This window comes from Colossoma macropomum, unplaced genomic scaffold (genome assembly GCF_904425465.1).
Source record: "Colossoma macropomum unplaced genomic scaffold, Colossoma_macropomum, whole genome shotgun sequence".
In the NCBI taxonomy this organism is placed as follows: Eukaryota; Metazoa; Chordata; class Actinopteri; order Characiformes; family Serrasalmidae; genus Colossoma; species Colossoma macropomum.
The window spans coordinates 19,917,562-19,934,848 of NW_023494786.1; the positions used below are offsets into that span (position 1 = coordinate 19,917,562).

A 17,287-nucleotide genomic window follows, 5' to 3' on the forward strand; every position below is an offset into this window, starting at 1 on the left:
AATTGTGTAGAATTGTGTACAAGGTGTAACCGCTGTCCCATTGATTGTTGTTTGGGTAGGAGAGTTGCAGTGCATGCTGGGGACTGTAGTGCAGCGCATTGTGAAACGGGCTAATATTGATAGAAAACTAAAATACTTTTGCGGGCCTTGTGTTTGACACACGAGGATTAGAATAAGTGGATTAAAACACGTTTTAAGCCAATACTTGATCACAAAACTGTCATAAAACGATGTCTCAGACATCAGGCAGTGTATCGAACCATTTCATGTAATACCTTTATGTAAAGGAGCCTTTAGAGACATTAAACTCTCAAGACCACCACTGTGAACAATTCTGACTCTGCAGTTTTCTCTAGAACAGAGCATTTCACATCAAACCTCTCTGGATGACTTTATATCTCTACCATTTACGTATGTAGAATACCTAAAAAAATCTCCAGAGATAAAATTTAAAAATCCACAAAGTATTAAGTGTCAAAATGAAAAAAATGTTGCAAATACAAATAATGAGAACAGAATCAACATATTTTTACTAGTCATCTGTTATTCGACGTTATTTTTCAGGATTCGCGAAGTGGGCGTGGCCAAGTGTTAGAGGATCTGTCACTCCAAACCAGTGGACCAATAGACAGTTCAGGAGAGCGCGTTCCTCTTTACAAAAGAGGAACGCGCGCCTTTCCTTTTTTACAAAAGAACATTCAGAGGTAAAAGAAAAAACAGCATTATTGGAAAATTAAGTCTGTCGAATTTTTAATTTAATATTTTGCTTATGGATTTTATTGAAAAAAAAATTGTGTCTGTTTCAAAATAAAAGCACGTTGACTTTTCTAGAAATGAACCTGGAGAACCGAATGCTGTTAAAGCGTTAAAGCTTAAAGCATAGCTTCAGCTGTATGTTTTGAGCTGCAAGCAGAAGACACATCAAATCATTGCTGCAGTGCCCCCGTGTGGACGAAACCACATTTCATCATATAGCCAAAAATGCTTCTATAATACAAATCTACAAGATCCAAAAAATACCCTCAGATTAAAAAATACCCTCAGATTAAATATTTATAACAGATTAAATATTTATAACTTTTTTATAAATTTAATCAGTCTTTTACAGCAAATGGTCATCAAGTGTAGCACAGTAGCAAAGTAGCTTAATCATTAATTAGTGAACACATTGATCCACCTCAGATGCCCCCATTAAAATATGCTCTATCACAGTCCATACTTTACATAGCAATTAGGGTCTATTCACTGATCTGTCTGCATTAAATTATCATTTTCAGTATGTTTGCAAGCTACGCAAGCTCAGAAAGAGAGAGTAGAAAGATTAAACAGTTATATAGTAGGCCTACACTGATAGCAGTGATGGAGAAAAAGAGCACAGTTGATCAGGACAGCTTCATATCCTTCCCAAAATTAATAAACATCTTATTTTCTGATCACTTTATGAAAATATTTTAGTATTCTTAAACCCCTGTCTACATGGTCAGTCATCCAAGGCATGTTAATAGCTGTGGTAGTTGCTACAGGGCTTGTTAAAGGAAAGGTTTATTGACATCATGGGTTTGGTAATCTAAGCCTGTACACAACCGTTTAATCAGAGCATGATGAATTCAGGTCCATCGTCACAAAATAATAATAGTTCAGTCTCTCCTTTCAGCCAGTGTCTTCTTTCCCTCCTTTGGAATGTGTCCTCCATCAATCTTTTCACTTTTTGCAGCTGAGATTTTTCCATCTCAGTCTTCAGACGTTTTTTCCTAAGAAATGAAGAAAAATAAGAATTCAAAGAAGGATTCCACTTCAGTTTCTGAGTTGCTGTTTTTAAACTTCTTAAATCTTAGTTCTTCTTTTTGCCTTTTTTTTTTTTACTTCTGTAGACGTAGAAGTGCTCATTCCACTGTTCTTCTTCTCTAGATATATTTAGATATATTTCTCCACTCTTGCTTTTCAGATGGGAGATTTTTCTCATGACAACAAAAAACGTATTAAAAGTTTAAGATGTCAGTGAAGATATCAGTTGAGCTTATGTCTAAAATATAGAAGGTAATGCAGTATATTCTGTAGGTAGGGGTAACCTATTACCCTGGTGCATCTGACCACAAAATGTCACATTTTTGCCACTAAAAATGCAGTTTTGCCTTGTCTTGGATATTTTTTGTGTTCTTTTTCCCTTTTAATAAACCTGTTTGGTTAGACAAAGGACTAATCAGACAAACCAGACTTTGTTGCAGTCCAGTTACTGCAACCAACACAATAGCTATCATGATTGTGTGGTGACACCCTCTGGTCCACCTGGCATCATAGTTTGTTATAATATCACTCTTTAAAATAAGCTCTTAAATAAAACAATGTGTTAAGCTTACGCTGGCATTACACTAAGAGGCTATCACTGCAGTAGTTAAACAGTACCGAATTAAATAACCTAGATCAGATGTTGTCAGGGTGGACAAGACTGGCAAGGGGGACCACCACAGTCACCACAATGGCAAAGTGTCAGCAATTCACTATCTGGCCACCGGAGGCCTCACTCTCCCGAGTACTAGCCCTGTTCCCAAAATCAAGCCACCTGTACCTTATCTCCTTAATCAGTCACACCTTATATACTCCTGGCATTCAGCCAGTCAGTGTGAAGTATTGCCAGTTCGTTCGAGTCTGACTACTGAGCGTTTGTTTTCTCTGTCTTCTGGTGTTTTGAACCTCTGCCTGACCTCTGGTATTTGTAATAGGGCAGCACGGTGGCGCAGTGGGTAGCGCTGTCACCTCACAGCAAGAATGGCCTGGGTTCGATTCCCGGCCGGGCGACCAGGGTCATTTCTGTGTGGAGTTTGCCTGTTCTCCCCGTGTCTGCGTGGGTTTCCTCCGGGTACTCCGGTTTCCTCCCACAGTCCAAAGACATGCAGTCAGGCTGATTGGACGAGCTAAAATTGCCCCTAGGTGTGTGTGTGTGTGTGTGACTGTGTATGTCTGTCTGTCTGCCCTGTGATGGACTGGCGACCTGTCCAGGGTGTATCCTGCCTTCCGCCCAATGACAGCTGGGATAGGCTCCAGCACCCCACCGCGACCCAGAAGGATAAGCGGTTTAGATGATGTATGTATGTATGTATGTATTTGTAATATTTATTTATTTTGAAATTCATTTGATTCCATTTTAACACACTTTAACATACCATCCCAATAGTTGTGCAGTGGTAGACAGTAACAAAGTAAATGTAATTCTTTACTGTACTTAAGTAGTTTTTTTCGTGTATCTGTACTTTACTGAAGTATTTCCATTTGGGTGACTTTTTCCTTTCACTCCACTACATTTCAAAGTCAAATATCTTACTTTTTACTCCAATACATTATGCAAAATATAATGTTCCTTTTGGCTTGTATGTGCATACAAACGTAACATCAAAAAGAAAGAAGCGTGAAGGAGCACACCAATCAGGGTTTATACTTTGTTTTAATCTTGTTTTTACCTGTTGGACATACCTACCCAGCGCAAGCATGCAGTTCAACGTCAGTGCAGCAGCGTAAAATTTTGGGAGTGTCTATTCCAACATAAATGATGAACTAACCTAACTTTGTGTAAATAGACCACAATACAGAAATACGTACACATGCAGTTGTGACTGGCATGTTTCTTTTTTCTGAATTTATACAAACACTATTTCATTTTACAGTAAATTTGTTTTGGCTAGTTTATGTTTATGAACAGAGACCTACAGATGCAATATAGTAAAGGTAAACTCATTTGTGAACCTGTGTTTAAAGCAAGTTTTTATTAAACTTGTAACTAATTTGCAAATAAATCTTAAACTGAAACTTTGCTTGTTTGCAAAAAGTTATTTCATAGCCACTTGGTTCTACCTAATGGAAATTGAATAGTTTTGTGCTTTTGATAATTTTAATAGACATCAGAGTCAGACTAATTAATGACATTCTATTAAAATATTGGTATTACAAGAGTGACACACATTTGCCCCAAACCACATCAACTGATGCACTTTTGTCCATTTTTATAGATAACAGTATGTCATACAGGGTCAAAATCCACATGTTCTATTTGAAGTTTATTGGAAATTAGTAACAGCTGTATGTGGTCTGAGTAAGAGTGTGATGATTTAGGCAGTTTACACAATGCTAATAAGCTTGTATTAACAATACTTGCATTAGCCTCGTAGCTCATCTAGGCTGATTTATGACCTTGGCTTACATTAAGGGCAAGGTCAAAATTGTGTCAATAATATTGATCAATATAGCTTTTTTATTTTAATTTCAGATTTTTTTGTTCAGTTTAATTTTATACCTTAATGGTTCAGTGAAACAGTGCTTTATTGATGGATATTATGGTCAGATTTCTTAAACAACAGTTAAATGATTTTCTTCATAAATGATTTAAATACTGGAGCATTTGAGGTGGAGTAGGCCTGTCACAATTATTACATAATCACCTAACTGCAATTATTTAAGCTGACTGCAATAATTTTCCACAGTTGTGAGATATTATATCACAACAAACCAACTGTGAATTAGGTGTGTTGGGTTGAGGCAAATAAACATAAATGAAAGAAAGCAGTGAATGCATTGACTTATTAATGAAAACAGAAGATCTAACTTCTAATTTGGTGCTCTAATGTTCAGATGGCAGCGCTGAGTAATGTTTGTTTATTTGTTAGTTAACATTTTTGCATGTATGCTGGCCAAATGAGTGTTTTTTGCCTATATTTTCACTGTGAAGAGCACATGGCTTTGTATTGTTTCAATAGTACAACCATTGTTAGCTACTAAGTAAACATAGCGTTCAGTCTGTACTGCTGTGATATAATTAAATTGGTGATAATTTAATTAGTTAGACTGTGGAGGGTTGGGGCTCATCTTTAGGAGATACTGAGTTTAATTCCTTATCTGCACATTATTAGTGGTATAAATTCACAGGTGGTCAGTTTGATAAGTGTGATGCTGTTACCTTTAGTTCCCCGTTCTCCTCTGTGGGGAGCAGTTCACCCCCTTCTTCCACTCCTTCCATCTCCTCTGGGCTTTGCTCCTCACTTGGCTTTTCTTCTTGTTGGATCTCCGCAGGGTTAGTAGGCTGGGGTTTGTCTGAGCCCTCTGCTACAGTTACCTCTCCCTCTTCCTTCCCTTGGGTAACTTTAGTCCCCCCATTGTCCTGGCTCACCCCTCCACTGTGTCCCTCCTGTGGATCTGTGCTTTGGTCAGTCACAACAGTGGCGTCTTGCAGGTCCTCCTCCTTCTTCTCCTGTGGAGCACTGAACACCTCCCCATTCTTATCAGGACTGTGTGGAGCACAAGGGGAAGTGCTTCTCTCATGCGTATCTACAACCATCTCCTCACCTGCTGATTTCCTGTGCTGGCGAGTGGGCGGTCGCCGCTTGAAGGACAGCCGGACTCGACTCTGTGGTGTGAATGCACAGAACACCTGTGTTACACTGATGCACGTGTTGCAAACAGTAGATTATCACAGACAATGATTTTACCACTGAACTCAGAAATGAACAGAAAACCTGTTGACTCAAGATATACTTATAGTAGAAGTCTGTGTTTGAAAATTGGATAAAACTTTATAAGAACAGGTTTAGTAAGAGATTATCTTGTGTCTGTTTCATTGTAAGACATATATATTTTGAGTATTGTAGCTGCAAATTTGTGTTATATAGTAATTTATTTCTTTCAAACGTTTATTCATGGAATTCAGCAACTGACCAATTTCTTCTAAGAAGAGTTTTCAAGTTAGTAGACCTCTGAAGTCGTGTGTCATTCTGTAGTGAACATCATGGACTTATTAGGAAATCTGGGCCTAAGCTGGGTTTCTCTATGACAAAAATGAATGCCGTTTTTGAAAAAACGCAGCCGTTGGGGCCTGTGGTCAACAAAAATGTTACAAAGCCAATACATTTTGCCTTAAGGATATTCTTCCTTTAAATTATGAGGTTATTAAGGAGCTGAAATAGGACTATGGCTGCATGCAGGCTAACACTGCTGCACACCAAATTAACATCAGAAGACTGGCAACCTCACAAAAATACCCTACTCAAACTAGCAAGTGTTGTCAAATGTGCTAGTTGATTTGACAGTAGTAGACTGAATTTGAGCAATAGGTGTTTTTAAAACTAGACTACGTACTTTCATGTAGCGTCATTCCATTGCACAGGAGTGTTAGCTTGCTTGTAGCATGTGTGTAGCATTATTTATATTTTGACTACTAAACAATGTTGATACCAGCTTTGGAGCATTTTTGTTTACCACTGAGCGCGACAGCAGCAATTTTTGAAAATTCATTCATTTTTGTAACAGAGAAAACAAGATTAGAGCCTGAGTTCCTTATATGGGTGTGACAGAATGATGCACAACTTAAGAGGTCTATGGGTTTTCAGCGTTATTACACTATAGATGTGGGGTATGAAAAAATGCTGGAATGTTCTTTTACGTGGTTTTGAACACGTGGTGTCAACATAATCTGCCACAAATAAAAAAATAAAATTGTGCATTAAAAAGAAGGCAGAAGGAATAAACTCAAAAGACACAGAATAAATAGGCCTACCAAAATCTATGATGTTACAAATAATTTTAGTGGTCATAAAAAAGAGAAATGGTGATTAAAAATGTTGTTTTTTTCCTTCATGTTCCTGCCTTGATTAGTGCAGATGTGTTCAGCAGCAAAATGTTGGTTGGGTGGGACAATTTTATTGTTTCTATGAGATACATTAGGCATGTCCAAGAACTTGTCCACTACAGGTTTAAGACTACTTGAAAATATGCCATTGCGCTCTATGTGTAGAATACAGTAGATTTTTCCTCTTTTCGAATTCTGTTTTTGGCCCAGGTTTCCATGTTTCAGTTTTGAACAAGAATTTTTATTTCTGAGCATCACAAAAGTAATATAGGTAACAAGGCTAACATTGATGCTATGCATTGCATAATTTGCATCATATAATGCTATCTGGTCTCCAAATGTTTCATTCATTGTTAACAATATTAACAGTTTTTAAGGAAAAGTACTTTCTTCAAGAGGAAATTCCAAATCCTTTCTGAATGTAGGGTAGTTACAATCACTTTGCCCAAGGGCAAACAGATGCATCCAGCTCTGCTTTGTAAGCTACTCACAGTTTCCACAGTTTCCTATGATCTTAACACAAACAACTCCAACTCAAAGCTCTCAGCTTGACATGGCCTCATTCATCTGTGAATCTGACTTCACAGACAGAGGTATAAGGATGTGAGGAAGAAGTAGGTTAAAGGGATTACAGTTTTCATCCTCCACTGCTGGCCACTTTAGGCTTATGTGAAGCTTAGACACTGAAAACAGCTCAACCTCTGCAACTAATGTGTCCTAACCAGTATATGACATCAACTGTGCTTTAATGCAGTGTTCTCAGGCCATCTACGCGTTTTGACATTTTCTCTTGTGTGGCCTCTTTGCTCACATAGGATAGAGGGAGTCATGCTAAACCTCTAAGGCCACATTTACACATGAGCTAAATACAGGTTCAAATCCCCTTTATAGCACTTAATACTGTTAAGTGCACACTCAATTCAGAAGTGCTCCAGTAACAACAGCATCCATATTCACCAGTCCTGTTAGGGATAGTATATCAAAGTGGTCACTTAACCTGTATATACCCAAATGATACCTGGGACAACAAGTGATAGCAGCGAGCAGATGTTCAGAAAAATGTAAAATTGGTGGCAGTAGATGGTCTTAGATGGTAAGAGGTCATTTATGCCTCTTAACAATAAGTTTGGAAATGATGGTTTGTTAATGTCTAAAGCACAGATTGTTCCTAAATGGAATGCGTCTTGCTAGCTATATTCTCATATCCTGTGGTGCATAACACGATTACAGTAACTGTGTTCTAGCTACAAAACCTTTTTAGTACAAGCAGGTGTTATTTCAGTGGCTTGACCATATTTACAGGGTTATAATTAAAGAAGCACGTCAAACTAAAATGCCAGCATTGCTGAAAATGAATGAAACCTAGAAAGCCCCAGTTGGTGATATGCAAATGAGACCTAACTGGTCCCTACATATCACAGAAACCAAATGTTCCTCACTTCTTTGAGATTGATGTAGCATGTAAACATTGTTATAGTTTTGAAACGTACCATTCACTCCCCAGTCAATACAGTCCGTATGTGGAAACCAAGCCGCAAATACAACTGAATATTTCTGTGATGTCACAAAAAGCAGCACATTTACATGTACCCACCTACGCAGCATACAGCAGTTTAGCCCGATCCGTTCACACTGACACTGTGAGCATTGTTTTATCTCTGAGTGCTTTTTAAATGAGGCGCAATATAGGACAACCAATCAAAACAGAGCTCATTTATATATATCATCCTTAAAGCATGGTAAAGAATCAATTAATGAATTATGGCTATTTTTGGTATATAAAACCACACAAATGTTGTAATTGGAGTTGAGGGAGAAAAATAAAATACAACAAAAATTTAGAATATTGGCCCTTTAAATGTTTTGTTATGTGTTTTAAAATGTTTTAAAACAAGACAACGTTATGTGATTCATAGCTTTATAGCTTAATATAGATGTCTGTGACTACCACTTTCAGCAGAAATATCTTAAAAAAATAGCTGATTCACGGTTTTCAAACCTTATTGATGTTGGGCAGAGGGGTGCCCTCAGCTGGCTGCTCGAAGCTGACAGGCACCTCATCCTCACCAGGCTGCTGAGGGGACCGCAGCGTGGGGCTTAGTGAGCCACAGGGGCTGATAGGGCAGAAAGGCGCGGGCTGCAGCTTCGTCTCTGGGCTTTTGGGTGAGGGGAGCAGTGTTGTGGGGGTCAAAGCAAGGTTGGCCTACAAGAAACAAACAAAAAAAAGTTGTGTCATATGTTTTCCATAAGAGGTGAGCTACTGTAATGTCTGGAGAATAATTTAATGTGGAGGTAATGAAAAATAAACACTTGTCGTGTGATTTAGTTGAGTATGAACTGTTTGCCTGCATCATAAGGCAATGGGCGCAAATTACATGTTTTGTTGAACAAAAATAAGTTTATACATCCTCTTAAATATGACATTTCTACAAATTTTAGTGCAAAATTTCTATTGAAAAAAATAAAACCTAAAATATAATTATGAAATATTCTATAACTTGTTTTAAATTCAGAAAGTAACCTATAATTGAGCAATAAAATGTGCAGATGTGTGTTCTCTGTAGATGATGTGTACTTTTTCCATTTAGAAAATCAACAAACAAATGTAATTTGTCCCAAGGTGCCCAAACTTTTGTATACTTCTGGAAGCTGAGATGTTCTTGGTGCTGGATGTTCTTCATGACTTCACATTCTTAAAAAGAAATGTGCCAAAAAGGTTCTTTGGCGCAATGTCTCAGAAGAACCACTTTTGGTTCCCTAAAGGACCTTTCAGTTGATGAAGAAATGTGTGCATAAAAAGATTCTCCACATAATGTAATAGTTCTACATCAATTAAAGATTTTTCCTAGAGCTGTACGTTCCAAACCAAGAACGATTTAGGAACCTTTATTAACAACAAGATAATAAAGCCAACCTCAACCAAGCACAGCTTGGCCAAAGACAATGAAATCCTAAAATGGCTGATGAAGAGTCTTTATCTGTAATAGAAATGACACAAAAAACTACCTGAACAATCATGTAAGAGTCCTACCTGTACAGGAGAAAAGAAAAATAGAGAGAAGCGGCAGCCCTTTTGTCCCATGGCTGCTAAGTGGAGACTAGGACGACTCAGCACCCCGGGGAGCATATCTAAGGCTTTATCTTATTAGCATGAGAGCTTGGGCCAACCAAAGCCAGAGCAACGGAGCCCTTCCCCCTCTCTGTCCAACACTGCTGCCGAGTTAGAGCGCTTTTCCAGTGTAGTGGTGCTGCACATATTGAACACTAGGTGGCAGCACAGCTACTTGGAAGTGGAATAATCGCAGGCTACAGCAGATAGCGGCTTTCTTCATGGGTTCAGCTAAATTCATATGCCCATCAAAAACTTGCAGACATTATACAAATGAGCAAATGAACATGCTAAATGCTAACCAGGGCTCGGTTTCCCGAAAGCACCTTGGCGCAAAGATTATTATGGAAACTGGGCTAAGGTTTATTTTATTTTTAATAATATCACACATAACAAAACATGTGACAGTTGTTCATAACAAAATATATGACAGTACTATCTTAGACAGTACAGTATCTTTAAAACAAGCTGGTGCCAAAAGGCCAAAGGCCAAACTTTCAATCTGTGCCTTTAAAAACATGTGAAAGGAACAAGTTAAATCATAATTTAGGTAAAACCTGCTCTTCATACCAGGGAAGAAGCATGAAGAGTGCTGCAAAATTTACCCAATGTATTATTAAATAGTTGTTTTATGTTAACAGACTCTCAAAACCCTTGCTTAATTGAAAAGAAATTTCAAATTTATAAGAAGATAAAGGTGTCCTCAAACTTTTGATTAGCAGTGTATAATTAATACTGTACAGTTCTACACAGAAACACAATTTTACAGTCATATGCAAATGTTTGGTCATCTAGTCAAATTATATGTTCTGCTGATTTGATTTTCTATGTGAAAGTAAGCTAATACATCCTCTACAGAGGATGTAATGCACAATAATTGTTTAGCATACTGGAAAAAAATAAAACATAAAAAATGTGCCAATATCTTTTGCTCAGGCCACATTTTTTATTTTATGTTTTATTTTTTTTCAATATGTTAAACTGAATATAAATGAAAATTGTCCAGTAAAACATGCAGACGTATGCCATATACATGTGTTTACTGTAGAGGATGTTTTAGCTTATTTTCACTTAGAAAATCAACAAAGGATGTAATTTGACTGAGGGTGTCAAAACCTTTCTATACAACTTTATGTAATTACACAGATATCTTTGATCATTTGGAGTTTACTAGAAGATTAACTGACTTTGTTAGACAAAACTAGTGCACTGATGATCCAAACATCCTGTGAACATATATATTTTATAATAACTAAGTTTACAAAGCACATCCAGGTGCTGAACATTTATAGTATCCCTGTATCCATTTGATGATTTCGTGTCAAAAATCCTAACAGAACCTGAATGATGGGAAATGACCTATAAAAAATGTACAAGCTGATAAATATGACATCACATACGCCTACAGGCACTTACTTATTAGTTGGTGTATATACTGTATATGGGTGCTTAATGAATCATACTTTTGGGCGCGCAGCTTGAGATGAACACCAAGTTTGTACAAAGCTAACAGAAAAACACTTACCTGCAGTTTCTCAATTAGTGGAGAACTCTTGAGTTTGCCCTTATGGGGAGGCGGAGGCACAACAGCAGGTTTCTTTGACAGAAAAAGAGATAATGCTTGGAAAGTGTCACCAAATAAACGGAATACTTGCAAATCTGAAAGTGTTAATGTAAGTGCCATTACAATTTGTTTTTGTTTTAGTGCAGCTGTTTCTGTGAGTCAGTGTAACAGCTTGTCTTAAGTGAGAATGAAGAAGCTGTTTTGATTATATGTAGTGGAGAATCTTTAATTTTAGCAGAACCAGAAAAGTAAAATTCTCACCCCCTGCTTGCTCTCACCGTCCGTCTGGTTATGTAACTGCAGAGAGCATGGAGGCTTCCTAACATGTTTTCTCTAAGACAGCAACAGACAATCTTGCATTACAAATTGAGACGATATATGCAACATGCTACACTATATGGCCAAACATAAGTGGACACCTAATTAGGTGTTTCAGCCACAGCTGTTCCTAACAGATGTATAAAATCAAGTACATAGCCATGCAATCTCCATGGACAAACACTGGCAGTAGAATGGGTCATACTGAAGAGCTCAGTCACTTTAAACATGGCACTGTCATAGGATCCCACCTTTGCCAGAAGTCAGCGGCTAGGACTACCCTAGTCAAATGTAAGTGCTACTATAGTGAAATCAAAGCACCTGGGAGCAACAACAGCTCAGCCAGAAGCTGCAGACTGCTGAAACACGCAGCAGGAAAAATCTACTGTTGCATCATTCACATCATTCATCATTCAACTCCACATTGAAAGCCCATGGTTTTGGAATGGGTTATCCAACAAGCTCACATAGGTGTAATGATCAGGTGTCCACATGCTTTTGGCTATGTATGCAGTGTAAGTTCATGAGGATTAGCATGCTCTGTTTTTAATCAGTGTTAAATCATTTTTCCAGTGCTTTGGACTGATGTAAAATGAGTAAGACATGCAACTGCTAACAGGTCTGTCAGGTTCTGTGGTTAGCAGAAGGTTGAGTTCTATCAGAGCATTGCTGGAATAATGTGGAGGGAAAGAAATGAAGTATTACCTCCTCAGTCACTGGCATTGGGTGTGCATGGCCTTTGAACTTTCCAGCCAGTTCTGCCACAGATGGCTTGACTGGAGATGCCTCCTGAAAAGGTGAAAGAGATGATCATTATGGCCTTAAGAAAATCTACCCGACATCAGAATGTACTTTTTTACCATGTTAATTCATGTCCCTAGTCATATTAAGTGCAATTCATCATAAACCATTTAAAAGAAAAAAAAATGTGTTCTCATAATCTTCCATCAAAATGTAATGCATTTTGCGAACCTTGAAGACGTCTTCTGAGTTTTGATTAAATCACTATGCACCAGAGGGAGGGGGACATATAATATCAACCAAAAATATGTTTCTCCAATCCCCTCCTACCACCCTCACCTATAAGCAAATAACACTCAGCTAACTCAGACACTCTTTCTAATACCATGTTTCATTCAGAAATACCTCACAGTATAGAAGGAACATGTGTTATTATAATGTATTATTTCCTACTCACAAAGACTTTAACTAACAGTAAAGTATGCCATTAACATCAAAGCTGCTGTTACTGGTTAATGAGTTAATTAGTTTAAGGTAGTAAGGTAATTTAGGGTAGCCTTGAGTTGACCCCAAATGTAACATTGTTCAATTCAGCTTATGTTATGTGTATCCCAAGGTTAACAATGTATTTTACAAACTAGGGGAGTAAAAATGAAACTATATATGTTAGAATGAATTACATATCATTATTATAATGTGAAATAAAGTATACAAATGGCCAAATAAGATTCTTCACCTATGTTTTATCTATTTCTTGTCTATTTCCCATAGTTGTCATTGATATGAACACAAATTTGTATTCACATGTTCAAATAGATTATCACATTTGTACATATACAGTCATATGCAAAAGCTTGTGTGCCCCTGGTCAAATTACATTTTGTTGATTTTCCAAGAGAAAATAAGTTAACACTTCCTTTACAGCGCAATTACTGTGTATTTGCTGTATTTAATATATTGGAAAAAAACAGATAAAAAATAAAATGTGGTCTGTGCAAAAGTTATTGTATGTTTATATTTTATGTTTTATTTTTCCCAATATGTTAAATTCAGCACACATATATTATCTAAGCTGCTTATCCTTCTGGGTCACGGGGAGTTCTGGAGCCCATCTCAACGGTCATTGGGCGGAAGGCAGGAAAAACCCTGGACAGGTCGCCAGTCCATTTTAGGGCTGAACTCAGCAAACAAACAGAAATTAAGCACTACAATTAGCACAAAAATGCCATAATTAATTTCCTTGAGGAAGATTTGTCAACTTAATTTAACTTAGAAACGCAACAAAATATGTCATTTTGCCAGGGGTGTTCAAACTTTTGCATATGACTGTGCTCACATTTATACATGAGAAGAATACTTAAAAAGAATAACTATACATTTATTTTGTTTTACCTATTGTACATGCTTTAGCTAGAAGCTCAGCATATAGTATATGTGTTGTATGTTTGTAACAATATTTATCTGTATAATCACTGTCAAATAATTAAGAACAAACTATGTAAATAGTTTCTCCAGGCACATTTGTGTATTCAGTGTGTTTTATGTAAATAATGCTGAATTATACCAAAACAATCATATCAATCATATCAAATTGTGGGGAAATTTAAGATTATAGGATCCACTGAATCATTTCCTAAAGAATCATACCTGAATCAAATTGATGTAAGGCCAGAGATTTACACCCTTACCACAAAGGCAGCTTCAGATATCACATGTTCCATGAATTATAGAACTGTAGGCTTGGCCTGTGTTTGGTTAATGGATTTACTGGAGCGACGGTGCTGTTGCTGCTGGATGTTCTCTGACCCGTGCACTTCTGAGGCGGTTTAAACCTCACTTACTCTTTAGCTTATTCTTCTGTTGACACAGTTTTCCCACAAAAGTGGACCACCGAAAGAGCGAGAGAAAGAATTACAAACTTGCAGGGCAGCGAGTGGTAGTTTTACATATCTCTGTATTTTTCTGCCCCATTACATAAAACAAACTATGATGTGAGGATTAGGTCCAAATTCAGCCAGTGCTTTTTTTAAAAGGCTGATCATGTTTCCCACTTCTTCACAACAACAGGAAAATGCAGGGGCTTGCACAACGTGAAAAGCAGTGCAGGGAAATGGTGACATCAACCCAGAGGAGCATTAGGAGGGACAGTGAGAGAGAGAGAGAGAGAGAGAGAGAGAGAGAGAGAGAGAGTAGAGAGGCTGGGAAGGTTTGTGTGTGTTTCACAGAACAAAGAGGAGTATGTTCTGGGAGGGGAACATCAACACAGCTGACTAACATCATATTAACTGCCTGGGGAATCACAGTGACTGCAGTTTCCGTTATACTCTCTCTCTCTCTCTCTCTCTCTCTCTCTCTCTCTCTCCCCACCTCACATTCCATGAGGAGATAATGTAATAGCATATCGTTGCTGTCTAAAGAAAAACTAATGTCTATTTTTTTAGATTTTTACTTTTCTGCATCACTGGAGCACAGCAGCTGTCTCTGGACAGTGACGATATATCAGAATACATTTGAATGATTGCTTTAAGATTCTTCAACATAGGAGTCTGAGAAAGTTACGGCTGTCACAATTCCTTAATTAAACGTGATACAACAATCAGCCATAACATTAAAACCACCTCCTTATTCGTACACTCTTTGTCCATTTAATCAGCTCCACTTACCATATAGGAGCACTTTGTAGTTCTACAATTACAGACTGTAGTCCATCTGTTTCTCTGCATGCTTTGTCAGCCCCCTTTTACCCTGTTCTTCAGTGGTCAGGAGCTTCCAGGACCACCATAGAGCAGGTGTTATTTGGGTGGGCAGCACTTCTACAAGATGGACCAACAAGGTAGGTGTGTCTAGTAGAATGGACAGTGAGTGGACACAGTGTTTAAAAACTCCAGCAACACACACTAACACACCACCACCATGTCAGTGTCACTGCAGTGCTCAGAATGGTCCACCACCCGAATAATACCTGCTCTGTGGGGGTCCTGTGGGGGTCCTGACCATTGAAGAACAGGGTAAAAGGGGGTTAATAAAGTATGCAGAGAAACAGATGGACTGCAGTCTGAAATTGTAGAACTGATGATGATAATGAAGTGATAAATCAGATGAAAATAAGGGGCATATTTAGCTTCACAACATCCTGCAAGTACGTCTCCCTACATTTAAGGCCAAAATTTATCTCAAAACTCTCCTAAAATAATGTCTCAGACATCAGGCAGCGTATTTGTAACCATTTTATGGAATGGCTTTCTGTGAAACTCTTCAGGCGCTTTGTTCCTTGTAAAACTCCCCAAAATAATCATTACATAACTCTATTTGTAATATAATCGATAGTCACAGCATTACTTTGAACTAATGACAGTGCCTTTCTTTGCTCTTTCCTTCTTTCTTGCGCTCCTTTTTTTTTGCTCTCAGCAGGGTCAGTAAACTTTGATGGAGTTTTTCTGGACAGCGCACTCTTTGCCCACACACATCCTTCTCGCTGCTGCCTGTAGCTTGGGGTGTCTGGATAACCAGGGCCAAAGTCTTTGGAAACATTAACACACTTCTCCCACAACATTCTTCCTAAGTCTCACAGATATACACACATTCCCCATTTTAATGACACTCTTTATTTTCACTGTGTTTCCACGCTCACAGTGACCTCATCTACCTGATCCCTCCACCCAGAAACGAATTACAGCACGCACGCAGATACAGCCTAAATATACTAACAATGCAAACATATACAGAGAGAGAGAGAGAGAGAGAGAGAGAGAGAGAGAGAGAGACAGCAAATGTTTCTCTGTGATTTGCTTCCCTTGAAATTCCTGCAGTTCCTTTTCTTCATCCACGATAAGCAGAAGCCCCCAGAGACCACCCACCCTTGACTCATTATTTTGGCGCCCATGATTGTTAACTCCTTCCTGTCTCCTAAAAAAACAAAACCCCTTTGGTCAAGCGCTCACTGTGCAAAAGCTCAGAAGAAAACAATGGACTCAAGTATTTATTAAACATTGTATATATTGTTGTATTGATTAGCCACAGCTGACATTTTCTAGTACAAAGCGTTTGGACACTAGCCAAAACTTTCCTCCTTATTCAGCTTGAAAAATGACCTACTCTCCTATAACAACACAAAGGCCACAGAAAGAGCCAGTACTGCACAGTTACTGTGCGCAGCATTCAAGAATTCAAGTTCAGCCAGTCCAGCTACAGCAGCCTAAAATGCTTTTAACATCTGAACATGATTTATCAACAAGCGCTGTTGTAATCTAAGTGTGAGCCAATTCACTTGTGTAAGCTAACAACTAGAGGTAGGCGATAAAGCAAAATCATTTATAAAGTAATAACATATCATCGTGATACTTTATCATAACACACAATAACTATCACCATATGCAGTTTGTCTGAGGTTTGATGGTTTGTGACAGAGAAAAAACAGAAATAGATTTTTGTTCCACACGCTAAATTCAATCAACGAGGAATAATTAAGCTCTCCTTGTAATGAAACTTGCAGCTGGTTAGTGTTTTTTTTTATTGTTTTGTTAAACTGAAATATGAACTACTGCTGAGTCAGGAGAAAAAAGCATACTAAAATATAGTGCTTGGGCACTGCTTCAAGTCACTTCGTAAAGCCTGAAATAATGATTTCAGAGCTGTCGGGTCAGATTTCACTGGATTTTTTTCTTTAATTCATTTACCTCCTCGGAAAATACATCTTTCACTGAGTTTTGACTGAGGTTCTCTTTGAATATTCTTTCAATACACTCGCAGTCATCAGATTTATCTGCTCTTCATGTTGAGTGTAATTACATATTTTTCACCAGAGAGGTCTCCAAATCCCCAAAACATACACAGTGCAGCTTAAATTACTCATGATATATACAACATGCTCAAAAAAGCATAATATGATAATAATGTGATGTAATACATATCATTGAATTGCCCATCTCTACAACTGGGGATGGGA

General features: G+C 37.9%; 1 protein-coding gene across 2 annotated transcripts in view; it reads right to left on the reverse strand.

Moving 5' to 3' along the window:
* Positions 1-822: 822 nt before the first annotated feature.
* The window catches only part of zgc:153184 (uncharacterized protein LOC751652 homolog), a 29,464-nt gene continuing 12,999 nt past the window's right edge, over positions 823-17,287 (reverse strand). Inside the window, exons 2-7 of one of the 2 annotated variants that reach the window (XM_036563281.1) lie at positions 12,307-12,390; positions 11,545-11,616; positions 11,245-11,316; positions 8,610-8,813; positions 4,946-5,392; positions 825-1,751 (exon numbers count right to left, since the gene is read on the reverse strand). In XM_036563281.1, coding sequence (XP_036419174.1) covers positions 1,731-1,751; positions 4,946-5,392; positions 8,610-8,813; positions 11,245-11,316; positions 11,545-11,616; positions 12,307-12,390 — 900 coding nt within the window. In that variant the 3' untranslated portion in view covers positions 825-1,730. Of the gene's footprint in view, positions 1,752-4,945; positions 5,393-8,609; positions 8,814-11,244; positions 11,317-11,544; positions 11,617-12,306; positions 12,391-17,287 lie in introns of both variants that reach the window. The other variant, XM_036563289.1, reaches the window with a different exon arrangement.